At 34.2% G+C, this 27,233-nt stretch overlaps 1 protein-coding gene across 1 annotated transcript; it reads right to left on the reverse strand.

Annotated features, from left to right (window-relative positions):
• Window positions 1-2,365: 2,365 nt before the first annotated feature.
• On the reverse strand, window positions 2,366-25,938 carry LOC143042598 (uncharacterized). The gene is made up of 9 exons (XM_076214998.1): window positions 25,879-25,938; window positions 22,117-22,438; window positions 20,496-20,827; window positions 19,453-19,682; window positions 14,976-15,014; window positions 13,617-13,861; window positions 8,838-9,169; window positions 5,539-5,756; window positions 2,366-2,541 (listed from the first exon to the last, which is right to left on the reverse strand). The coding sequence occupies exons 2-9, from the start codon at window positions 22,434-22,436 to the stop codon at window positions 2,386-2,388; spliced, it is 1,872 nt and encodes a 623-aa protein (XP_076071113.1). The 5' UTR covers window positions 22,437-22,438; window positions 25,879-25,938; the 3' UTR covers window positions 2,366-2,385.
• Between the last annotated feature and the right edge of the window lie 1,295 nt (window positions 25,939-27,233).

Genomic DNA, 27,233 nt, shown 5'->3' on the forward strand with positions numbered 1-27,233 from the left:
AGATCAACATTTGTTATGTGGTAGCATATTAATCTATTGCAATAAAAAATCATAATATCTAATAAAATTAGTAGATTTAGCTAACAAAGTCCTTATATTTGTGTAAAGTAACATTTAGTTGTAGTGGAAAATTGTTTTAACGTTGAATAAGCTACAATTAAAAACTGCTTGCTGGTCCCTCTCTGTGATTACTATTAGATAAGGCTGGTTCATTTCCCAATCTTTTTTTTTTTTTTCGGTTCATTTCCCAATCAATCTGTCATCAAGGGTAAATAGTTCATAGTCTTTTTTAAAAATGATGAACGGTTCTTTATATTGGTATGTTATCATTTTAAACGTTTCAAATTTATGAAATTATATTCGTACATCAATGTTTTTGATACACCAATAACAAAAACTGAAAGATATTGAATTGATACATTTTGTAATTATTCATAATTATATCAGAAACCAAAACTTAATTATAAAATAATGAACCTGTTAAGGGGAGAGAATACTCGCATAACTTTTTCGAATTTCCACATAATACAACGGAATGTCACTCTTGCATACAAATGGTACATCACTATATTTTGATCAACACCGGTTTTACCAAATCACAAGTACGTTTTAAGATCCGACTAAATACCTATTTTCCGATATGGTCAGATAAAGTTGCTATATGTGGGTCCAAAATTATTAGACCAATTGTTAGGGCACAAAAACTGTTTTTTTGGGTCCGAAATGATGATTTTTTGCTTATAACTCAAATGAGGTTAGAGATAGAAACTTTGAATTTCAAAAATGTTCAACATAATAAAATCTACAAAGTAAAGTCAAGGTCAGAGGTCAAGGTCCCTGGAAATGACATTTTTGTCCCTGGCAACGATATATAAGTCCTTAACAATCACTTAATTTTTTTTTAACTTTAAAGATTATGAATAGTGCATATCACATTCTTAAAACTGGAAGTAATATTTTATCCTTATGAATGATTTTTGTCCTTAACAACCACTTGTAATGAACATAAAATTCTTTAGCAACAATGCTTTTTTTAACTAATTAAGAAGACTATCAATAAAAGGAAAAAGGAAAGACCTTTCAATTGTTCATGATCAATTGACTTTTAATTCTCTTGTGTTTTTTGTGTCTTTTGTTTTTATTTTTGTTTTAGGTAAATGTCGCTATGTCATATTCCCCAATATACCCCTATATCACTCTGTGTTCATCATTTTGGAGTACAGTGGAATAATCTTCCATTTTAAAAAAAAATCATATGTGAACTTATTGTTAATACTGCTGATTGTTTACAATGGTTACTTTTGCTACAAGTCTGCGATTAGTATATAAATGATAAAATTGGTTCCATAGTTACTTTGCTAGGTAACGATGAATAACAGTTGCGGTAGTTTACAATGATTAACTCATTAAGTTTGGTTCTAGGTTTTAATGATGATGTGTGTTGTTACGTTACAATGATGAGTTGCTAGGTTATTATAATGAGATTGGTTGATAGGTAACAATGGTTATCGTGTCTTTTTAAAATCTATTATGTAGTAGTAATGCTGGGTTACAATGGTCATTTTGGTTGCTTGGTTACCATTATGCATAATCAGTTTCGTCGTTAGATGATAATGATAAGTTATGGTTATAGATTACCATGTAAAGTTTGATTGTTGGCTTTCATTTGTAAGATTGGTTGCTAGACTAAAATGATAAGATATTGTGCAAAGGTAGGCGACAAGGATCAATTTGGTAGCTAGGTAAAAATTTGATTTTGGGTGTCAGGATATGACAATAATATGCACACTTGTAAATGCTACTTTACATCGGTTACTTTATTTGCTTTGTTAGATTATGAGTTTATTGTTAGATTACAATAATTACATTTAATTGTTGAGCTAGTTCACAATGGTCAGTTTGGCTGCTGGCTTACAATTAGTAGTTTGGTTGTATGATTGTAATGATTACTTGTAGTTGTGGCACAAGTTTGAAATGGGCAGTTGGCTCCTTGGTTAGTTTTAGATTTAAAAAATAACAGTAGTAGCAGTGCTAGGTTACAACGATCAGCTTGATTGCTAGGACTACATTTTGAGTTTGGTTGGTAGATTTTATATTTCTGGTGCTCTTTTACTATGGTCATTTCTGTTACAACGTGAGATAATGAGATTTTTGTTATCTTATAATGATTATATTTAATTGTTTTGCTAGGTTACAATGGTCAGTCAGTTTGGTTGTTGGCTGACAATGGTTAGTTTGATTGTTAGATTATAATAATAACATGTAGTTTTAGTACTGTGTAACGTTGATTACCACAATAGTAGTAATTAGTTTACGTGACGGTGAAAATTTCGAAAACAAAATATGAAAAAGAGGCAATAACGCGTGAAGTGTGTGATCCTTATTTTACTTCATCTCGAATTTCAAACTTGCCATGAAAACAAACATGATTAATAATCCAAACAGTATAAATAAACATGTTTTAAACCAGTCCTGCTTCCAAAAAGGTTCCGATTCATCAGGGTCATATATGACAGAGTCCATAGGCTCAGGTGTCAATACCTGAAACATAAATATATTTTGATATTCTAGTATTTATATATCATTAAAAAGATATACCTATAGTATAATTCAAAGTTTGTATGTGTGTGGTTATAACGATATAGCTTCTTTAACATTTAACACAATGTGTGGTCAACTTTTTATTGATTCACACACGGGTAAAATCGGAAAGTTGAGAAAACCTAGTGAAATTTGACAAATACTATAAAAATACTCAAAATATCAGACAACCACATTTCATACACCAGTAAAACTATTAAGTATAAAGAGTAAATGGTACGTGTGGTTAATGAGACGTCTATCAACTAGATGGCAACATATGTGAATTAAAGCAACTTTATATAAGCCTTCAAAACGAGCTCGTTAATAAATAGCTAGCAAAGGTTAGCAAACATCGTATGGTAGGCTATCAATGAATCCGGCATGGACACATGTTTGTCAGTGCTCAACCTTTGCCGTAACCTAGGACTGTGGTAATACAACATAACGTACATGTATGAACAAACTTTAAAACACTATTGTAAATGACCTGACTCACCAGATCGGTACGATACACAAACAACTAGAAAAAAGACAGAACACACAAAGCACCGATCTAAGATTACTCAAAGCTTCTCATAGCTGTTTTAAAATAAAATATGGAGAGAAAGAGTATAATAGCGAACTCTTATGTAAATTCAAAAAGGGAAAGTCCGCAAAAACTGGCAATATCAAACGTAATCGACCAACTGAAAGAGTGGAAACAATTGTCATGTTCTTTACTTGGTACAGGCATTTCCAGAAGAAAATATTGGGTTAATCCGGGTTTTCTAGCTCGCTGAACCTTGTATGAATAGTTCCGTTGTAGTGACAAAATTATAATAGTAAACTAAATCGACAAAATGGGTGAGTTTGGAATAATTTGGATCCAGCAGCCAAAACTATATAAACACACACCACAGACATGCAGCACAACTGACTGAAAAATTAAAACAAACATTCAAATAAATCTAATAAAGAAAGTGTTGTAGTAGAAATTTAATTTGACAGAGATGCCAAGAAAAAAAGTTTTGTCAGTTAATAGCATATACTGTTTATATTATTAACTGAGTAACACTTTAAACTTTTTCGGTAAAGTACAAATTAAGTAAAATATAAATACAAGGGTAAATGTTAGTTGAGTTGTTTGGTGTTTCGTGCCGATCTTATGTGTCAAGCAATATCCCACAATTTTCTACAGTTTGTTTTTAAGTTGTGTTGTTACACCCCTGTCGCAGGTACATGTAAGAGGGCCCATAGCTAGCTCATCGACATATTTAACCCCTCCATATCAATACGTGCCTGTCCTAAGTCAGTAGACTTCTATTGAGTGGCTGTCTTTGGTTTCTGTATCTCACATTTGTTTTTCGATTATTGTTTTGTCATTGATCAGTCTGTTGGTTCATTTGTTTCAATTGATTCAAATGTTGCTATGTCGGACTTAACGGTATAATTTTCGTATTGTTAAAGACCGTACGGTGACCTATGTGATACTTAAATCCGATTGATTTTAAAATGATCATCATTTAGACTCTCTTGTAAAGTTGTCTTATTTGTTGTTATACAGCAGCAGTTTACGTGACTCGGTATTTATGAATCCCGCAGTCAGATTATTTACTTTGAGCTTTCATGGTGCAGGTGAGTTTTGCTATTAAAGTGGCACAATCATAACGATATGAATACTACATGTAACAACCTGTCAACAAAACAAAACGCTATAGACTATTTTCAATTATTTTCATATGCCTTATCACAAATGTTAATAACAAGTTCTTTCATTGAGTTAAAAGCACAGAAAGATTAGTAAAAGGACAACAACTGAAAACTGACATGAAAATTTAACGATATTTTACGGGTTTTTTCATGTATTTTAGGTACCCATACAAATATGCCGTATATCATAATTTTCATGCAGTAGGTTGCAGATGTGTTAATCATTCTTATTAATCCTTTAAATTTTTGAAATGCCGGACACGGAGAAAACAAATACAAACTCAGATTTCTGTTTTGGTTTCAATGCCATTCTTAGTCCTTTTGTACGTTATTTGTAGCCAACCACCTTCCGAATTCCGAAAATTTTGAAACTTGAAAATGTCAATTTTTCAAATCCAGTATAATTCACTGATTCGTACCACATCGTACCAACATTATTTGTAATCTAAACCAACTGTAAAATTACCTTTATCTATATTATTTTCAACTAAATAAGCCTGCATTCGGCGTAAATATTTCCAAATTGATACGATATTCCTGGGCTTGTATTCCCTATCATGCTTTTCTTGATCGAAGGTTGCTGCTCACGAGGAAGCTATTAAACCAAGAGTTTCAAGTGTTGGAGTTGAAATCATCACTTGAAAAATGGTACGGACGCCACATCAGATTTGGTTGACCATTATAAAAGATCTGTCAGACAGATGACAACTTATATGTTCGAACTGTCGTAAATAAAATTCCGTACTCTTTTCCCCAAATATGACCTACCGAATTATACTAATCACTTGGTTTGTCTGTTTGTCTATTGGTTATTTGAACCTTGGCATTACCAGTTTATTTTCGACTTTTGAGTTTGAATGTGCCTTTGATAATTTTTGCCTTTCTTTTGTATATAGCAGAAATTTCCGGGAAATTGCAACAACAAGGTCGATTGTAATTTACGCTAGTGATGGCTTTGTATCTTCTCTTAGAACATCGTACATGAAGTTTGCAACACGACGGGTTCCACATGTGGAGCAGGATCTGCTTACCCTTCCGGTTCACCTGAGATCAACCCCAGTTTTTTTTAGGGTTCGTGTTGCTTAGTCTTAAATTAGTTTTCTATGGTGTGTCTTGTGTTCTTATATTTGTCTGTTTGTCTTTTTCTTTTTTAGCCATTGCATTGTCAGTTTATTTTTGATCTATGAGTTGGACTGTCCCTCTGGTATCTTTCGCACCTCTTTTTCTACACATGTATGTTCTGCTATTTAAAAATCAAATTATTACCCCTCGCATAAATCGTAGAACTGGAATATCCAATAAGGGAATTGTTGTTTTTGTGTACTTCAGCGAAGGGACAACATCTGGACAGTAATTCCTTATTCTAGCAAATCGTGTTTCTGGAATTCCTAAATTAATCAAGAACGTTCTCTCTTTTTCCACAACTCTTGGATCATCGGAAGTGTATTTATCTGTCTGTGTAAATACTCCAAATATGGTAATTTCTATAGAATGAAAAAAAGATGATGCATAAAGTTTCATTAAAATGGATAGATACCTTTTCTAAAAGATGCACATACAGAGAGGTAAATAAGAAAATCATTGGACGGCATTATTTGCAATAATTTACACTTTGTAATGTTAGGTTAGGCTGTCAGGATATAAACATGATAAATGAATTGATTTTTCGCAAGCGTAATGAGGATTCATACAACAAATGAATTATCAAGTTGTAACTTTCGGTTTCTGTTCATGAGATTGGTCTTTCTGTATTTGACCTGTGTTGAAAGTAACTATCTGCATGTTTAATGGTTAGACCTTGAGTATTAGAGACAACTCTAATAATAAAGGTATTGTGAGTCATTTGTGCGTTTAAACAGAGCAGTAATTGAGCCAGTGATCAATTTTGCAATCATTTATTAGGTCTTACCACTTTTCCGTGGAAAGACCAATTGGATTTGTTCTGATTATTTTTTTTTCTTCCGCCTAATTTTTTCTTCCGCTGTATTTTGTTTCAAAAGATATCGCTTAAGTTTATTTGTATATAATATTATACAGTCTATATACGCTTTTGAAACTGACCCTGTTTAACCGAACACTTTTCTGTGTAGGAGTTATCTCCCCGAACAATGTTTTTCCTGTTCTGAGATCTACTTCGCAACCGTAAAAGAAAGCGACAAATTTATTTTTCCAAAATGCTCATTATATCCTCAGGATGTTACGTTTTATTTTGACCGAAGTTGTTCGGAGAGTTATTCCCCTTATGCATTTGATGTAACATGTGTAAGTGATATGCATTTCTAACTGGTAAACCTTAAGTGATAGAGACCTAGGGTCTTTTGATTTGATGTCATTGGTCCAAAAAAAAAGAAAAATAGGTCAAGGTCAGAGGTCAAGGTCATATTCTAAATTTAGATTTTGGCTTATTTTCACTTCTTTTAAAAAATCGTATAAGATACCGACAACATTTTTTTACTAAATTGTTAGTTTCGACATGTCGTAACATATACATTTTGGTTGAAAAGGTACGCTTACATGTACATTAAATTGGAGTTTTCTCCCCTTTTATATTTAAAATTACGCATATGGGGATATAACTCATTGGGACTTTTGAATTAGGTTGCAAGCCAAATGACCTTGAAAAAGCCAACCGGAAGTGACTTTGTGACCGGAAGTAGCTATTTTTTTCTTACTTATGTAATGCACAAGTATATAGAACCATATATTTTTGGAATCAGTGTCAAGTAAACTATCAAAAAATACCGGAAGTGAAAATTTTCAAACCGATGTTTTTTAAATTAGCGTATAATAAGCTATCATTTTATGTTAGGAATGATATTTTAAACAGAATTTTAATATTTATGATATCAAAAAAGATCTTTTCAGGTGGAAAGACTTTCAATTGTTCCTTGAACAATTGGTTTTTATTATTGTTTTTCGGGTATCGGGTTTCAAATTTTAACAGCAATATTTTAGAAGATATGATCTGAACATCAATCCTAGTACAAGCCAATGCCAACAGATAATATACATTAGCACAAAGATAATTCATGTAATTAGATAGTGATAGACGACTGTCAAAATATTGAACTCACGTTTTGCTGATATAAGCATTTTAAAGTCAGGGGGGGGGGGGGGGCAACATAACGTATAATAATGTTAATATGTAAATTTGTCCTTACTAAATTTAGCAGCTTTTGACTACAGTTATTATTAAGACCATACAATTTTCGCATAAAATTAAATGCAAGGAGAAACTGTAGAAGGTTTAATAAGAGAAAAAAAATCCTATTCCTTTGGTCTGATAGCAAAATTGTGAATGTGAGTTGTGATTTTCAAGAGTTCTAAACAATAATTATGTCACGTCTTAAACGAGATATTTTTTTCTGGAAAAGTTAGAAAAACATGTGGTATCTGAGCTTCAGTGCTTTTTTTGAACTATTTATTAATTTTTAACAATATATTTGCATTCAGACTACACATCTGCACATAAAACTTCAGATCTATTTTAAGTATGATTCTACGATGCATGCATGGGTATTTAAAATGAAAGCATTTCCTTGATGGATGGTTGCGTCTCCCAAGGAAGCTATTTAAGCTAGAGTTACAAGTGGACAAATTGGATTCATCCCTTCGTAAATTTTACGGACGAGTTGGTCGACTCATTTATTATCAATAAATGGAATACCAGTTTCACAGATGATAGCGGGTATGTTCCAATTGGCGAAATAACAATCCAGTCCCCTTTTCTCCGAATAAAACTTATAACTGGGTTTGTACCAAAATGAAAAACAAGGTGGGTGCCACATATTGAGCAGGATTTGATTACCTTTCTGGAGCACCTGTAGAGATAACACCTATTTTTATTGGGGTTCGTGTTGCTCAGTCTTTAGTTTTCTATGTTGTGTTTTGTGTACTTTTGTTTGTCTATGTTTTTTTTTCCCTTTTAAGCAATGGCACAGTCGGTTTATTTTCCACTTATTAATGTCCATTTGGTATCTTTTGACTCTCTTTTATAAACATAAATGCAAAGTCGTTTCTTTATTTACGCAAAACGAGGTAATTGTCTTTGAAATTTTCGGAAAGTCGACTTTACAGACTAGTATACGAACGCCAATGTCCTACACTGACTACCAGGAAGCGTAAACAAGTCTAAGTATTCAGACTAAATACTGAGTTGAATTTGATAAAACCCTTAAAGAAAATATCAAAAACATTGTAATGGTATTTGAAAACAAACTTATTACACGAAACATTGCAAAATGATAACTTTCCTTTATAAATCGTGTTGTTGGTTCCTTTTTATTGTATTAATTGTAACTAATGCTATTTAATGTTTCTAAAAAGGAACACAGATGATGCCCCCGCTTGCATATAATATAAAGGGACGGTAAATTTGACGCTACCCAAATTTGTACTAGATCTGTATTTTGTGGTAATAATCATTGTGTATAAGTTTCATAACATTTGGTTGAGGCAAACTAAAGTAACAGAACGGAAACCAACTTTGGGACGTGTACAGACGTATAATGGTAAAACTTAATGACCCCTCCTCTACGGCGGGTGCATAAAAAATTACAATTTACCTCGATTCCTGCTCGCGGCGTCAAGAATAATTTCGAACAGGTCTTTTGGTAAACTTTCATCAGGGTTAGCTGAACACACAACTATTAATCTGTTTACTCTCTCCATTTTCTTTCTGGTTCCTAAATATTTTTTTCTCAATGCTTGTATGTCATATCTTCTATAATACGAATCAATGTCAGAAAATTTCTCGCCGTTCTCCATTTTACCACTGAGAACTATGTTAAGCAATTCCGTTTTCAAAAGTGTGTCTTCATCTTCGAAACCCTTCATGTCTAAAAATGTTGGCATCAAATAAGCATCCTGGGTTCCGTAGTAGTCCTCTTTTAAGAACCTATATGAACATTTCTATCAGTTACTATGCAATTGAATTTTATTTTGAAATCACAGTATTCTTAATGGTGTATGTTAAAAACAGTACACAAAAATGACATTCTCAATAATAAAACCATACATGACATGTAACTGTGAGCTTTCCATTTCTATGTATCAACATTTCAGCAGCACCTGCATATAGAGTATATACATGTATCTACCACTTGGTAAAAACTCCAGAGGTTGCATTTCAAATCATTTTTTTTCCTGATACAGGGTTGCTGTTTACAATAGTTATCAAAGGCACCAGACGTATAAGACTCATCAGTTTCAAAATAGTGAGTAAGCATAACAAGTATGAAGGTAAAGAGCATTGAGGACCCGTGTGCAAGAAAGTTTTTAAACCAAGGGTTCCATGTAGTGAATAAACTCATCACAGATACTAGGACTAAATATTGTATTTACGCAAGACGCGCGTTTCGTCTACAAAAGACTCATCAGTGAAAAAGGCCAAATAAAGTACGAAAGGTGAAGAGCATTGAGCACCAAAATTCCTAAGAGTTTTGCCAAATACAGCTAATACCCCAGTCCCACTAGGCCACGATCGCACTACGATCTGTGAAAAAAATGCAAATTTTGATGATCGTGGTACGATCGTGTAAGTCTCAGTAAGGTCGTACCACGGTCGTGGTGAGGTTTTCAAGATCGTGAAGAGCGTGGCCAACTTTGAACATATTCAAAACAATCATGGTGCGGTCGTGGCGAAATTAGGTCGTAGTAGAAGCGTAGTGAGAGCGCACTAAGATCGTAGTAAGATCGCAAAGGTCGCTGTACAATCGTAGCGAGAGCGTGATTCTATTCGGAGAGATTGCGCTACGATCTCACAGCGACGTTATCACGACCTTTCTACGACCATCACGTTTACACCACGACCCAACTACGCTTCCACTACGACTTTACCACGCTGTTCACGACCATAGTACGATTCTAGCACGCCCTTGCCGTTCTCATCACGCTCTTCTCACGACCTTACTACGTTCACACTACGACCATCATTTTTAATCATTTTTCACATAAAATATATAAAAAAAACTCCTTAGATTTTTTTTGTCTGAATGTATTTATCCATTTGCCCTAACGGCTCAACCATGCTTCTGGTTTTTATATAGATTAGACCGTTGGTTTTCCCGTTTAAATGTTTAACATTAGTATTTTTTTTTGGGCCCTTTATAGCGTGCTGTTCGGTGTGAGCCAAGGCTCCGTATTGAAGGCCGTACCTTGGCCTATAATGGTTTACTTTTATAGATTTTTACGTGGATTGAGAGTTGTCTCATTGGCACTCATACCACATCTTCCTATATATATTGACACATCTGTGTCATCTCTGCTATCGTTCACTAAAATATCGTCATTTGAGCTTTATGGACCAGCAATAGGTTGTAATTTGGGTTTGATTGGTCGTTCTGACATCTCTTGATGACAAGTATTATACTACTTATGTGTAAAATATCAGTTTAATTGAAGTCTGGAGCTGGCATGTCAGTTAACTTCTAGTAGTCTGTTGTTATTTATGTATTATTATCATTTTGTTTATTTTCTTTAGTCACATCTTCTGACATCAGGCTCAGACTTCTCTTGAACTGAATTGTAATGTGCGTATTGTTATGCGTTTACTTTTCTTCATTGGCTAGAGGTATAGGGGGAGGGTTGAGATCTCACAAACATGTTTAACCCCACTATTTTGCGTCTGTCCCAAGTCAGGAGCCCCTGGCCTTTGTTAGTCTTGTACTATTTTTAATTTTAGTTTTTTGTGTACTATTTGGTGTTTAGTATGGCGTTCATACTTTGCTCCCTCTGCTCTACATCAACCCCTACCACCACGCCCAAGTGTTCTAGTAGATTTTGGTGGCATGACTGTATTGTTTCCGAGAAATCTCCGTTTTAATCAGAAATAGAAGGAACGGAACTATATTGATATGAAACACGATATTGACGGTATTGCTGAGAACGTAGTAAGATCGCGGTATGAACGTAGTATAATCGTGGTAAGAACGTGCTATAATTGCAGTAAAATCGTGTTGCAATCGGATAACGCGTGGTATGGTCGTAGTGACTGTGAGAACGTGAAGAGCGTAGAAAGATCTTTATAAGCGTAGTGAGGTCGCAGAATAAGCGCGGTGAGAACGTGGTTTAAGGTGGTACCTAACACTTTAACTAAAATTAATTTGGCTCTTTTAATTTTCTTAAAATTTTTACAAAGTATTTACTTTCACCCTTTGACAAAAATTTTAAAATTTCCAAAAATTTGAACCAACCGTTTAATCAGAAAAATTACACTGGTTATATAGCAGTTTGACAAACACTTATTTTGATCATTAAGAAGCTTAATATTCCCTTATGAACACAACGTCATTAAAACGTTCTGCTGATTTTACAGAGTTATCTCCCTGTAGTGTTAGGTACCACCTTAATCGTAGCGGGATCGTTGTAGAAGCGTAATTAGGACGTAGTAGCATCGTGAAAGCAACGAAAATTAACATTTTCATGCCGCTCATACCGCGACCTCACCACGATCTAGATTTATTTTAGATTGCGGTGAGTGTGGTGCGATCGTGGTCTAGTGGGACTGGGGCTTAAGGTAATCTATTCCTGAGGTAGAAAAGCCTTACTATTCCAAAAAGGGTTTGTTAATTTGGAGGTTTATCAAAAACAATTTAAACTGTGTTATTCATTGTGAAATTCTACACAATGGCTTTCATAATAATCAAAGATAACTGAAGTGAGTAATAAAACACTTATTGAATGCAATTGGCAAACAGCAGATACCAAATATTTTTTGGGTCTACGAAAAAAAACACCTTTAGGCATTTGCATTAATAGCACAGTATTAAAGAACAGAAAAAGTGCATATTTCATACAACCTTAATAACGATTAACAGCAGCGATTGGTAATAAAATTATTTAGAGAAAGATGTATCAAAACAAAGAGAAACTTTTTATCGCATACATATTTAGAAAGTACTGATGATACCAATTTTATAATTTATTATGCACAATTCGATGAAGATTGTAGCAAACCACAAGTTTTAAAATGTATTCATATATGAACATATATCCTAGTGTGTCTTTCTATATTGTGATGTTACATTATTGTTTCACATAAGGGTGAAGGTTTGGTACCATAAAAACGTTTAAACCCGCTGCAATTGTTTGTACCTGTACAAAGTCAGGAATCTGATGTTCAGTAGTTGTCGTTTGTTGATGTGGTTCATAAGTATTTCTCATTTATCGTTTTTGTATATAGATGAGACCGTTAGATTTCCCCTTTGAATGGTTTTACACTAGTAATTTTTGGGGCTCTTTATAGCTTGCTGTTCGGTGGGAGCCAAGTCTCCGTGTTGAAGACCTTACTCTGACCTATAATGGTTTACTTTTATAAATGTTGACTTGGATGGAGAGTTGTCTTATTGGCACTCATACCACATCTTCTTATATCTAAGAACGCAGATTCTGCCAAACACTTTTGAAAAAGCAACAAATATCAATATATGGTTATATATTTTAAACATTAACCTTTTATGCAGCCTTGTATTTTAGATGGTTGAACCATTGTTTTTTACTAAATTGCATAAGGTGCATTTCTCATTTTAAACCTCCATGCAAACATGGTATGGTGCCGTGGTGCGACAATGTATCGTCTTATTGGCATAAAAATACTTGCATTTTGCATTTGCTCAAGAATCATGCACGCACCAGTCGTGCAGAATTAAAATATCACCGAGTATCTATATTATTTGAAACGCTTTGAACACATTAACACATTAAAACTAAAGATTTTATGTTGACACATTTAAGGCAGTTTAAAGAATGCGTATTTTTCCAGCTCGCCGATTATATTCCGTATTACATTGTATATAGTGTTTTTTTAATTTCAATTTTGCAGAAAAGTGTTGCAATTAATTATTATAATTGTTTAATAATAACAATGTTTCCTTTATTTATAAGATTTTGAAATACTTAGAAATATGATAGGCTTGCTTTTAAATTTGATTTAAGGTTGCAAGTCAGGAGCCTCAGGCCTTTGTTAGTCTTGTATTATTTTAATTTTAGTTTCTTGTGTACAATTTGGAAATTAGTATGGCGTTCATTATCACTGAACTAGTATATATTTGTTTAGAGGCCAGCCGAAGGACGCCTCCGGGTGCGGGAATTTCTCGCTACATTGAAGACCTGTTGGTGACCTTCTGCTGTTGTTTTTTTCTATGGTCGGGTTGTTGTCTCTTTGGCACATTCCCCATTTCCATTCTCAATTTTATGATACACTTGAGAAAACAAGGATGGTAATGTGGACAAAAAAAATATTGATATTGCAGATATGCATATATGAACAAAACAAACTGAAATAAACGGTAAAAATGTCAAAAATAGCAGTCAACAGTAAATGCGTAATCATATCGTATTCTAACCGTTTAAGACTTTGAGTAATCTGTTTCCCTGTTTTACCAGTATCAGCACATTTTGCGTGTTCGATCCATCGTTTATTGCCCAATGCAGCAAAAACAGTATTGAGAAAAGACGACTTTCCTCCTCCAGGTGATCCAATCACGGCAATTGTTAGCGGTTTTTTACCCTGGCCGCTTTTACCAACTAGACTCTTACAGTTTGCAAGTAATCTTTCCTTTACTTTTTTAATTTTCTGGGTGTCTATAACCTGCTTAGATATAGTGAAGGACAATCAATAGCTTTTTAATACCATACACGGATTACAAGGCTTATCTTAGATAGAAGAACATTTAGAGATTATAGTTCTAATGAACTACGACAATAAAGGACTTTTTGAATGTTTCATTGTTATGCGTTTACTTTTCTACATTGGCTAGAGGTATAGGGGAAGGGTTGATATCTCATAAACATGTTTAACCCCGCCGCAATTTTGCGCCTGTCCCAAGTCAGGAGCCTCTAGCCTTTGTTAGTCTTGTATGATTTTTACTGTACTAGTATACATATTTTTAGGGGCCAGCTGAAGGACACCTACGGGTGTGGGAATTCTTGCTACATTGAAGACCCATTGGTGGCCATCGGCTGTTGTCTGCTCTATGGTTGGGTTGTTGTCGCTTTGACACATTCCCCATTTCCTTTCTCAATTTTATTCATATCTCTAAGAAAAAAAACTCCATATTTTATCGATGTTGACTTATTGACAACCGACGAAAGACAGAAACATTCTGGTAAAAACAAACATCTAGCAACTCCAAAAGAAGCGAGACCAGATGCGTCGAGTAGGCAAGCGTTTCTCTCAGTCTAAATGTTACATTCGGCATAAGGACACAATCAGTAAAATTAAAATCAGACGACTGTATTGGTATCTAAGGAGTGCAAGGGACAATGCAATATCGCATCGGTCAACTAGTATCAGTTGAAAAAGGCTTAACTCATCAGATGGATACAAATACAATACTACACATAGTGGACGTGACCGGGTACTTCCCATCTCAACAACAAAAAGACACTTAGTACAGATCTGAGAGTACTCGCAGTTACTGAAAGCTGGTTCAAAGCCACTAAGTCTTTTTCATATTGGTTTTAAAAACGGGTCGTCAAGTAGTGATGCCCAACTAAATCTACTGAATTATCATTCCACCTAACTCAACAAATATGTTGTCGGTCAAAATGCGTTTTGATTATCTTCGGTGGGTTTCTTTTGGTGATCAGTGTGGTTCGTCACAAAGTAAGGTTGTTGTTTTCATGTGATCTTAAGCTTTCTATTAATCAAACAATATTTAGCAACTGGAACATCAATGAAGTTTCCTATTTTATTTCCTTACCGTTTTCCTTAATCTGTCTTCACACGTGGGAATAAGAACCTGAAAAATATTTTTGTGTGTGTGTCGGATCAATATAATACACTAATCACAAAGATGCAATAGGGTAATGATAAAGATGTTTACATGTATAGTGAATCTATCGTTTTCCCTGTAAGGCAATCAAAACTGAATTTTTCGGCCTATGTATGCTTTATCTCAATGGTTTGTCCATTTTGATTATAATACATGCAGAATATTCACAGAGTTAGTGGGAGATATTATGGACATAATTGTGCAAATCGTGATACAAGCATGAAATTTGGTATATGGGTGGTTTAAATGATATTAAAATAAAATCAGCTGCTGGCCATAAAAACAAATCATTTTTTCAAGATGGCCACCGCTCATTTGCAAATGGCGTCATATTCAATTGGTAACATTTCGTAAATCTTTTGAAAGCTGTGGAATATGTATAATCCAATTTCAGTTTTGATAAAACTTAAATCACAATTCCTAAAGTACGAAAAAACAATACCTACATGAATAAAAAGGTGACTTCCGGTCCCAAAATGGCGGCTAAACGTTGAAAATGTAAATTTTATCATTTCTATCAAGTTAACAAGATATATCACTGACTTTGTTAAGTTCAAATGCATATATAGTTTGTTTAGAAAGAGAGGTTGCTTATCTGATAATTATCTGACAGTTACCAATACACCAGCATGTACACAGGAGGCCAGAACGGTAGCATTTGCAGTTACCAACACAGCTGAATTTTTTGCTTCCGCATTTCAAAAAATCATGACACGAGAATCAGCGGCAGTCCATTTTGGTTTCCAATTGTCATTTTTTTTAACCCAACTCCTGTGTTTATGACTTGGTATATGAACCTATCCAAAGCATAAATCCGGACAAGCCCAACCATGTCCACCCTGATATGCTTCTCTTTTGATGTGCTCCAGAAGATTATAATCGTTTGCAAGGAAGCAGCGGCCTTATGATGATTTTCCGCCTACCAAAGTTAATGATAATGATTTTGTGGTAGGCGGAATAGCATCATAAGGCCGCTGCTTCCTCGCAAACGATTTTAATCGTGTCTCCTTAACAGCAAACGGTGATGTTTCCGTGCATGATGCAAACAAATACTTCTATGATGTCTATGTCTGTGTCTTCATACAAAATCGGTCAAAAACGACCGTTACATCTGAGAATACTTCAAATGTCTGCCAAGCTGACCTCTTCGCTTTTCGATGAAGTGCCGATAACAGTGTTACACCCACTAAATACATGGAAGAAGAAAAGGCTGCTACATGAGGACCAAACGCATTTGATATGACATGTACAGGAAGCCATCAACATTCTTTATTCCTTCAAATACCTATCTCCACAATTTGTCCACACCTAATCTTGCGAGTACTGCAATTCCTTATACTACTACATGTAAGTCAGTACTTCTTAAAATTACTTTTTTCAACCATTTTCAGCAGCATGCTTATCATGGACAATTATTCGTGTATTTGCTTTTTTATGGTTACAAGGGGATAACTGGGATGTATCCGTATTGAAATTGCAAAGAATATTTTCACCTTGAGTAGCACAATCATTTTCATTAGTCTCTAAGGAAGCAATTCTGTCGGCAAGAAACTTGAACAATTCTGTTTTGTTGTCATCTTCACGAAGAAAACTACTCCAAATCCTTGGCGTTCTACCAGAACCAGCATTTTCCCGTCTAGCACCAGTGCTTTGCCTTTTGTTTTCGTCCCTGCCTTTAAATAATTAATTTAGTAAACATCAAATCGATGTTTACTCTTGGATACTTATTGAAGGAAGATTTTATGTTAGGCAGTATGATATTATTTGCATAATCATCACATATGTTTGCCCCAAGTGGTGGCAAACAATTAACCATTGCTGCCATACCAACGAAAAATGCGTCAGAATTTTGATCAGTTGATGGCAAATCGCAGAATTTTTCAAGTATGCCAATTTGCTGCGATTTAATACCTCGTCCTGACACAAAGACGGAGGGGCAGTTTGGTGTTCGTGGCTAAAGAAGAAATGAAAAGTCTAGAAAAGAGATCCCAATCAGTGTTCAGGTACTCTAGCTTTTTTTTTTGACAAAAAAAGTTTCCAGTTTCATTTTACGGCTTGTATATGGAAACGTTTTTCTTCATCTGGTTAAAAAAGCAGATTTGCTTCAAAAGATCGTACTGTTTGGACACAATATCGTGGAGTTTATATACATATCTTACCTACTTTTGAATCATCAATTTCCTTAAAAGAGTACATTTTGTACAAGTCTGACGACTCTTCTAGAAATAGATTTCCAAACTCGTTTATTACTTTAGAAAGCTTTTAAAGTTTTTCGAAGAAATCCGTTAGTGATTTCGTAGAGTCTTCATGCCGTCGTTCATCGGTTGTAGAATAACTCAAACCACTGAATCTTTCAAATTCATCTACCAGTCTACTGACTTCTGCTCCAGCTACCATCCATCGTCTCCAAATGATCTTTGATTAAACGTATGGTACCAACATCGCCATTTACGACTCATTATTCTGTGCTTGTGCCTGGTCATTTGTAATATAATAAAATCAACTTGCTGGTCTTACGGTCAGTTAAAATTACCATTTACAAATTTCATTGCAACCTGTTGTTGATGTTTGTGAAGGGAATCCATATCTTGCATAGATTGGTATCATGCTTGATATGGACTGTTTGTAGAGTACGATATTTGACTCGTGATATGAGCGTACTACTGAAGACACATGAAGTTCGTAATTCATAATTGAACGCCATAAATTAAACTGTGGTCGATATGACTCTCTTTCCTTACACCCGTTGATAACATACTTCAACGTCACAAAGCCATGAACCATATTTCCTGTGTTTACGCTTTCATAACGACTAGCATTACCAATTCAAGCAAACCACATGCAGTTATCTGATGCGCCTGTCAATTCCTAATTACATTTGAACATACTTGAAAAGCATCTGCCGCTCTAGGTATTGCAATATCGGCTTCAGCGAGGACACATGTCCATCCACTATATATATCACTCAGAATTTCAAAACAAGCCATGGACAATCCAACAAACATCACGATAAACTTATGTTCTCCGTACAAATATTGCCATTCCAACTGAAATTGCTTAGCCAATACCAAAGGGTTTATCTGCAGCTATAATTGATGTTTGCCCGATATTTAGAAACTTAAACACCTTTTTCACCTTATCCCTCGAATGCTTGATCATTGCAACTGAAAGTGCGTGTTTTCAAACAGTGGCGTCAAAGAAGTAACACTTTATATTTGAACAGAAGAGCCTAGATGCTTAGAGGAATGAATGACGACCAAGATATTTTTAAGAAATTCAAATCCTCATCTGTTAGAAGAACTACGATTTCCGTCATTGTGCCCCTGTAGTGCGTGTAATTCGTTCTTTATTTATAAATAGTTTGCGCATGCGCAAAATTATTTAACGCATGTGTATCATAACCTTAAAAAACGTCATCAAACAAATTCATAACATCATTAAAAACTCAAAATGCGCTAAGCATGTAATAAATAGTTGAAAAGTTTGTGTGCGAATTTTGTAACATTTTCACGCATGTGCAAACCCAGAACATGTCAAATATTCATTTTAAGTATATTCGTCACATGTAAAGAAGGTATCCACCAAACCTGATAATATTTTTTCTTAAAGAAGGTCAAAGAAAACGTTTTCCAGAAAAATAAGTATTTTAATCTTGAAAAAACAGCCATTTTAGAAAAGGTGGTGGTCATCTTGAAAAAATGATTTTTTTTCATGGCCAGCAGTTTTTTCTTAAAATGTATATAATAATGATGCTTCGTGCTAAGTTTCATGCTTGTATCATCATTTGCACAATTCCCTTGATTTTGCTTGCTAATATCTTCCACTACGATAGAGTTCCGTTTCAGCGACAGACATTTGTCAGTTTGTTGGACGGCTTTTTTAAATAAAAGAAACCGGGGACGAGTGTAACTTGATTCATGGCAAGAATATTTTGTTCTGCTTGAACATTTTTGAATACCGTCTAACCTTTCGATAGAAGTGTTGTGTTGTTTGGTATTTTCACGTCAGAACTTGATTAAAATTCATATTAAAATTATACTACCATGACGTGTACATCAAAAACAATATATGCATTTTACAGTATAAGATTCAATGATTACTGCCATGTTACGTTTGAGCATAAAAATATTGATACAAACTTAAGGTATTGTGCAATGTTTTAATTCATTCGTTCTAATTGTTTCTGTGATGTAATGTCTTTTTTGTTGTGTTCATTTTAGTTCATTCTTTGTTATTTGTTTCACTTCTAACCTGGTTTTTGCTTTTGAACATTTAGATAATTTTATTACCTGCATTGGTTAATACAGGGAATACATCTTTTTTTCAACATTTAGAGATAAACGCCGCAATAGGAATTATCACGGAGCTTATTAACTGGAAATTCTGATTTTTTTTTAATAATCACCTGTTTCAAGAACCGGAGAACTGGTACGTCGAACTGTGGAATAGTTGTATTCAAATATTTAAGGTCCGGATCAGACTCTTCACAATAGTTTGTAATATATGCAAACCGATGTTTTGGCAGTCCAAGAACCTGACAAAATTTGGTTACTTTCTTTGACACTTTACATGCTTTATCGTTATATATTGGATTATATTTATCTCTTCCTGTCAAAACTCCATAAACGGGAATATCTATAAAAATAAGGCACAATAAGGAATAGTTAATCATTAGCAAAGAGAAAACTTGCAAAAACTGTCATACAATATACATTTTTTATACATTGCAAAAATCGTTATTCATTGATTATATGTAACTTCGTAAATGGCATTTAAATACGGATTTTGCGTTGAAATAATCTAAATTTAAGGCATGTATCTTTTTTTGCTTACAGCTCTTAATTTTTAAATAAGCTTTGGATTTTCAAATATTTTAGACTCGAACATCACTTAAGAGACATTGATTGTCGAAATGCGCATCTGTTGTAGAAACATTGGTACCGTTTATGTTATTACAAGGAAACATTAACAACTTTTTTTCTAAATCTGGATGACAGATGGGTATACATTTCGTTTTAGGACCCATTTATAATGTCATATACTTGGCCAAACAAATGTGTGACTTCGTGTGAATTGAAGTCATTAAGAGTGAAGAAAACAACTGCTACAAAATTTGTAAACGAGTAAGTCTAACATAAATCGTGGTCATATAAAACTATATTTGTTTTGATTGATCTGACTGTTTCTTTTATTAAAGTTATCAGTATTTGGAACCCCCCTTTTTTTGGACGATAAATGCATTTGAATGGGAGCATATAGTTGGAACCCCCCCCCCCTTTACTCTGGGATGGGAACCCCCCCCCCTTTAAAATGGCTGGATCCGCTCCTGCATCAGAAATGTCAGTGAACAATATAACTTAACATATGCTGATTTTTAGATATTCTTGTGCTATAAATGTCACGAAAAAAATAGTTCGTGCCTCAAACATTAATTATTCGGAAACATACCTCTGTTTTTTCTTGAAGCTTCCACTATGCAAGACAATAAATCAGATGGTAAAGCTGAAACAGGATCAAGTGTGCAAACAACAATGATTCGATCGACCGGTAGATGATTGACCTCTTTGTTATAATGATTTACACTTGAAGACATGTGTTTGGCTCCCTGTACGAAATCCGACAGTTTCTGCTGCTCTTTAATTCTACCAGAAAATACCATCTCTAACAGATCCAGAACAGTTTTAGAATTTTCATCAGAAAAACCAGTCATGTCCAAAAACGTTGGTAACAGAACACCGTCATCTTTGGAGCCTCCTCTGTAATAGTCCTTTTTAGTGTAGCTGCTCAAGTTGAATAGGAAATATTGTAATACATCTTAATTCATTTTATCGTTCTTGAACGTTTTATAAATAATTTCCAGTATGTCTAAAAGTTGTTATTTATATTTGTCGTTTTAGAATTGATGTGTTGTATTCATGATTTAAAATACCTAAATTAAAATATAATGAAATGACCATACCTATTATCTCGTTTAATTTTCAGTATGAACGAACGCAAATGACTTTCCTAAGAAATGAAATCTATTTCCTTTCAACATGTTCAATACTAGTATTTATTTCAATTTCAAAATATGTGAACGGATGCATGTATTCTACAAACTTTCTACTTTCTTGAAGAGTTTCTTTTTTTTTTCAAATGTCAGCTCTAAACCGCATTTATACAAGGACGCATTATTTAGATATAGCTTGAGACAACAAACTACAATGAAGGTTCAGTTTCTTAATTGTACATGTTCATTACTTTTTCAATTCATCTGTTCTGAGACTTCTACTTTTCATCTTCGTAGCAAAACAAAAAGAAAAACATAGAAGAACATACGTGTTGCTCTAAAAATTACACAAAGCTCTTTATGATCGATTGCAGAGGCGGATTTAGGGGGGGGGGGGGCGGGCGGGGGCCCGCCCCCCCCCCCTTTTTAGGAAAAAATTTGGTTGCTTATATAGGGAATCATTGAAGCGTGACTGGAGCGGGCCCCCTCTTAGGTCAGTCAGTGGGCCCCCACTTATGAAAATTGCTGGATCCGCCACTGGATTGGTATTATGAACGGTAGGCAAGACAATGCTTTATAATATTGACAAATAGCGGGAAAAAGACCTTCTGATAAATTTATACATGATGTACTATGATATGATATCGGTATTTGCATTTTCGACTAAATTTCAGGTAGATCGGTTTCTGATTTTGCAGTAGTGTAAATACCCTTTTACTAAAACGTCTAGTAAGACTAACGCTAGATTCAATTAATTATTCATGCATAAATACTAATTGCTGCATCGGAATTAAACTAACGCTTGAGAATATTTTTTTTATATATTTGTATCCTTGTTATAAAAACAAGGAAACGGTCTGTACAATTGACAAAAAAATAAACGACGAAAAGATAAACAACAATTTAAAACACTAAATCGAAAATTAGTAATTGAGTAATATGTACCCCCGAAATATACCGCGATTTAACATTGGTGATTTTGGAAGGTAAACACTTGCGTATATATAACAATATAGTTAGATCGGCATTGGCCACTATGTTTTATTGAAATTAGTCTACTAAGAAATTGACTTCACTAACCTTTTGAAACGTTCCGTGAAGTGTAATTGACAACCTCGTATTTTATAAAATCCGATAGGTGCAATTTGCCGCCAACTGTCAGTATTGAAACTAGCAAAAACTGTGTTGAGAAACGACGACTTTCCACAACCTGGAGGTCCAATCACGGCAATATTCAGAGGTAATCTTCCTGAGCTGTCATTTCCTACATGTTGCTGGCACTCATATATAATATCTAATTTCTTTGAATACTCAGGATCATCTTGTTGGTTATCATATATATGAAACACTTCGGTGTGCTTGTCTTGCACATTAGCATTTTCCCATTTATCATCGTCCATTTCTATACGTTAGAAAAAGAAAACATGACAATATCATAAAAATTTAAAGTTAAAGCCTCTTAATTCATCTTACAATAGAGCTGATCTGATGGCAAATTAATATTCAGAATATCAATATTGTATTTGACCGTTAAGATTAAATTTCGTACAGTTCTATGATATTTTGTTAAACTCAACACTGTAAAAAACAGTCCAGATATGTCTAAAAAATTGTTTTAATAGATTTAAGCACATCTCTAGTATATTTTACAGAAGGGTTAATGATACAACCAATTAAAGGATTAAAAACACACTTCAAGCAATCACAATTCTGTTGTTCCGGCCGACAAAGCAGATTACAATGTGGTATTGTTATGACGCAATTACTGAACTGAGGTTCCTGGGAATGGAATTGTAAATTATCCTACATTGAAGGCAGTACGCTCCACAGAGATTCAAATAGTAAAACAGTCCCCATCACGTCTCAAATTAACGCCTTATCTAAATACCTTTAATGTATTGCCTACTTTAACTGTGAAAAAAATGTCAAATATCGATTCATTTCAGCTGTTTGTAAGTGCTTTTCTTCTTGTGCTGTTAAATTTAAGAAACGTGTTATAATTTATGCGGTACATCATACGAAAGTTATAAAACTCATTATGTTTAGGATTGTAAAATCTCGTTCTATATATTATAGATCAAGTAATAGCTTTTGATTGTCCCTTCAATTTGGTAAATGTTTTTACCTCACGACACTCTTCAATACGAACACAGAAATGTTTTATTCAATAAAATGATCTTTTAACAATCTGACTGTTATTGCTATTTGCTTCAATTCATTTAAAACCTTTTTATGTAATGTATAAGATTTTGTGTTAATGTTCAGAATTTATTGTCCTCCAGAAAGTGATGAGTATAGCATATTATTCATAGTATCAATTTGTTTTATCATATTTCTAGGCTCACGACGATTTATAGCTTGGCATTTTGTATATACACGTCACAACTGTTGATGAACATTTGCTGTCATCTAGATATCTTGCTGTCTTGTTTTGTTTCTGTCGTTAGGCATGGTTTTAATTATTGACAAGAATATCCTACGGAATTCTTCTTCTTGTCTCCGTATGAGCCTCCTTTAAATAGGAGCACCACCATAGTTATGGCGTATAAAGGAGGACATTTGGAGCCTGTATCGGTACAGATTAATGTGAGCATTTGCCTACCCAATTCCCCAGCCAGGCCGTGACGGGTCTTATTACCAGAAAGTTAACCTTCCCAAAACATAAATACAATGCAATCAAATAAAACATACGAACTCACACACTCACGAAATTCACAACACAGTGTCGACTTCAAAACTAAACGTTTCCTATTCACGACGTTTCGCGGACAAGTATTTCCCCATTCCCTATGTGGTAAGATTAAAGAGAATTCAATTATCTATAATTAGTTAGCGGGTGTGGATAAAATCTGAATTCTCAAATCAATAAAGAATAATAGAACCGCTTGAAATCTCAAACAATCGTCAATGCTCTTTAGCTCCATGCTGTATTTGGCCTTAGTCTTTTTTTTTTATTCGAGATCATTTAGGAGGCCTTTGTAGAACAAACGCGCGTCTGGCTTACAAAATTTTAAATACTGGTATCTACGATGAGTTTCATAAGTAGGATTTGGCGACCGTGTTTTGATTGCCGATGGTTTAATTGATTCTTGGTCAGCTGAATTCCATTAAATGGTATATTTATAGCTGACTATGCGGTATGGGCTTTGCTCATTGTTGAAGGCCGTACGGTGACCTATAGTTGTTAATTTCTATGTCATTTTGGTCTCTTGTGGAGAGTTGTCTCATTGGCAATAATACCACATCTTCTTTTTTATATTAATCAACTCTCGTGCTCATATATTATGTATTATAGTAATAAAATGAAATTTGATGTGGGCTTTTTGGTATGTTTTAATGGATGTTTTGAATTTCGTATATCATATTGTCCCTCATCATGTCATTCATGATAATTTAGGTGTTAGAGTAGCCATATATTTGAGTTGAATCCCTTAAAGAACAGTTCGGCGTTTTGCATTTGCGCCGATCTGCATTTCATATACACCGATTTTTTCTTTCATTTGCGCCGATTAATTTTTTTCATTTGCGCCGAATTTTTTTTACAGGTAAATTACAGGTGAATAGATTATAAGAAGATGTTGTATGAGTGCCAATGAGACAAATCTCCATCATTGTCATGTTATTTGTCATTTATCATTATAGACCTCTTTCGTTAGCCAGTTGTACAAATGTTATGAATTGTCAATCATAACATGTATATAACTGTTGTCCCCTGCTCACCACGGGGTGATGAAAGTAGGATTTCGAGCAGGATAAGTCAATTTAAAAGCACTATATTCACATACTTTAAAATCAAGAAGTAAAAAGCTAAGATAAAAGCACTCTGTTTATATTAAAATGACGAATTAAAAATCTATTTACAGCATTCAAATCCATAAAAACGGAATACATTAAAATCATAAATCTGTTCTTGTCGTGTATTTATAGGCAACACATCTAATATATTTTTTTCTTGTGATTTCGTTTCTTCTATATTTGTCGTAATTGTCAATATCGAAGTCCATCTTTTCTTTGTCTGGCTTACGTACTAATGATGGCATTTCTAGAGTTTGCATTCTAACACACGTAGCTGTCTGGATTTCTTGATAACATCCATAAAAACATCTCTAGACTTTTACCTTGACCGTACCCGTAGTTCTTTAGCCTCTGTCTTTCGGTCATCTGCAACATGGTTATGTTCGTTCTGTGTTTTGACAATAGTCAGACCATCAGAATCCGTGGTGACTCTGTCTTTACACGATTTGATGGTACATCGATAAGATATGTTGTTATGTTTCAGGACACTGACCTTCCGATATGTATGGCCGTCGATGATTACAAATTTGACTCCTTGGCTCATTTCAGTGTGCAATATGTCCATCGTGTTACAACGAAGTTCCAGAACAATATGAATCAAAGTTAACTTAAACCTAAGTGAACAACGTTTATAACCAGATTTTACCAATATACCTTCAAGGTATAGTACATGTACAAGGATTAACTTGCCTGTAAGTCCAATGAGGAGCAAATATAAAATCGGCGCAAATGAAAAAAAGAAATCGGACAAATGAAAGAATGAGAATTTTTTTTAATCGGCGCAAATGTCATACGCTCGAACAGTTCTATCAAATTGTTTAATTATTTAATTTAATTCAGACGGATAAACAAGGTTATTTTTCTATGTACATTTCACATTCCTAATCAAAAACGAAAGTAGCAAAATGTTATACCATACCTTATTTTATAAAATTGATTTCAACAACGAATTGTCCTCATTAGCTTCGTTTTTCTTTTGTGTGTTCCAGTTTAAAAATATGAATATCATTTCAAATATTGTATACAATGCACTATTTTAAAACTTACCTTTATAAACCTTTACAAAAATATCAATTACACCGTAGCAACAAGGACATACTATGTCGTTTAAACTTCAATCAATACTTTTATAAAGAGGAGGGCCATGAAGGGTTTATTTTTCTTAAACTGAAATTATTATCATTTAAAATGAACTTATCAAAGATAATGTTAAAAGAATAGATGCATTGCAATCACTGAAGAAATTTATGAGGAATTTGTTGTAGATTTTCACGTGAGAGCGAAATTATACGTGTGTGTGGGGATTATACATTTTAAACTGAAATCATTTTGATTTTAAAATTAACTTATCAAAGATAATATTAATGAATAGATGCATTATAATCGCTGCAGAAATTTAGAGAGGATTCCAGGTGTAGAAAATGATTATCTTGTGAGAAAAAAATTATACGCATTAAACGTGTGTGGTTTTTTTTTTGGGGGGGGGGGGGTAATTTACGTCTGCTTTACATCTAGAAAATGAAAAGGGGTCGATTGAGAACACAAGTTTTTGACATAATGCTAGGGATTATTACAGTTACTGTATGATTAACTTTCTATTTATTCGTATCGTCATTCTAGCACCACCTTCGTACGGAGTATATATCACACAGTCGATACGATTTTCCAGAGTTGCGTTTTTACAATAATTATCTTCATAGAGGATTTTATGGTTCCAAATAGAAAAAAATCAGTCATCAACGGACATCATCACGATTTGGCTTCTGTCAGACAGATTACTACGGATAGGTTCCAATTGTCGTTACAACAACCGTGTCCTCTTCTCCTTCAATGTGCCATAACTTATGAGACTCAACACAGCATGTATACTCACGACTACGAACATGTCGTGGTTTACTTATTCAGTAGGGCTCTGCACCCTTCAAAGGCTTTTAGGATCCCCACACAAAGTTTTTTGGTGATGTTCGTGTTCCTTAGTCTTAATTATTTCCTCATATTGTTTTGTCGACTTGTTTATTATCGTCTTCAGTTTTTTGCCATTGATTTGCCACTTTATGAGTTATGAATGCCCTACATTATTTTTCGACTTTACTTGTTTACAGCTAAATGTATTCTACAACTTATCATAAGGTCATTGATTTTTTTTTTAATGACAAAAACATGATTTCGACGAAATGTTTTGACCCTATTTGTGTTTTCTTTTAACCCGGGAGTAGATATAGATATCCTATCATACTACATGCATTTTATTTTTCGGGATTAATCTCGATACCCTTAGTAACCTGGACATTTGACTAGAGGCCAATCAGAAAAACCTACGAAAACCTCATAGTCAGAGAAAGTATTTTGCATGCAAAATGTATCTACTTTGTCATTATTTTGCTTCCATATATTGTTCATTT

The sequence above is a fragment of the Mytilus galloprovincialis genome, chromosome 8 (genome assembly GCF_965363235.1).
Source record: "Mytilus galloprovincialis chromosome 8, xbMytGall1.hap1.1, whole genome shotgun sequence".
Lineage (NCBI taxonomy): Eukaryota > Metazoa > Mollusca > Bivalvia > Mytilida > Mytilidae > Mytilus > Mytilus galloprovincialis.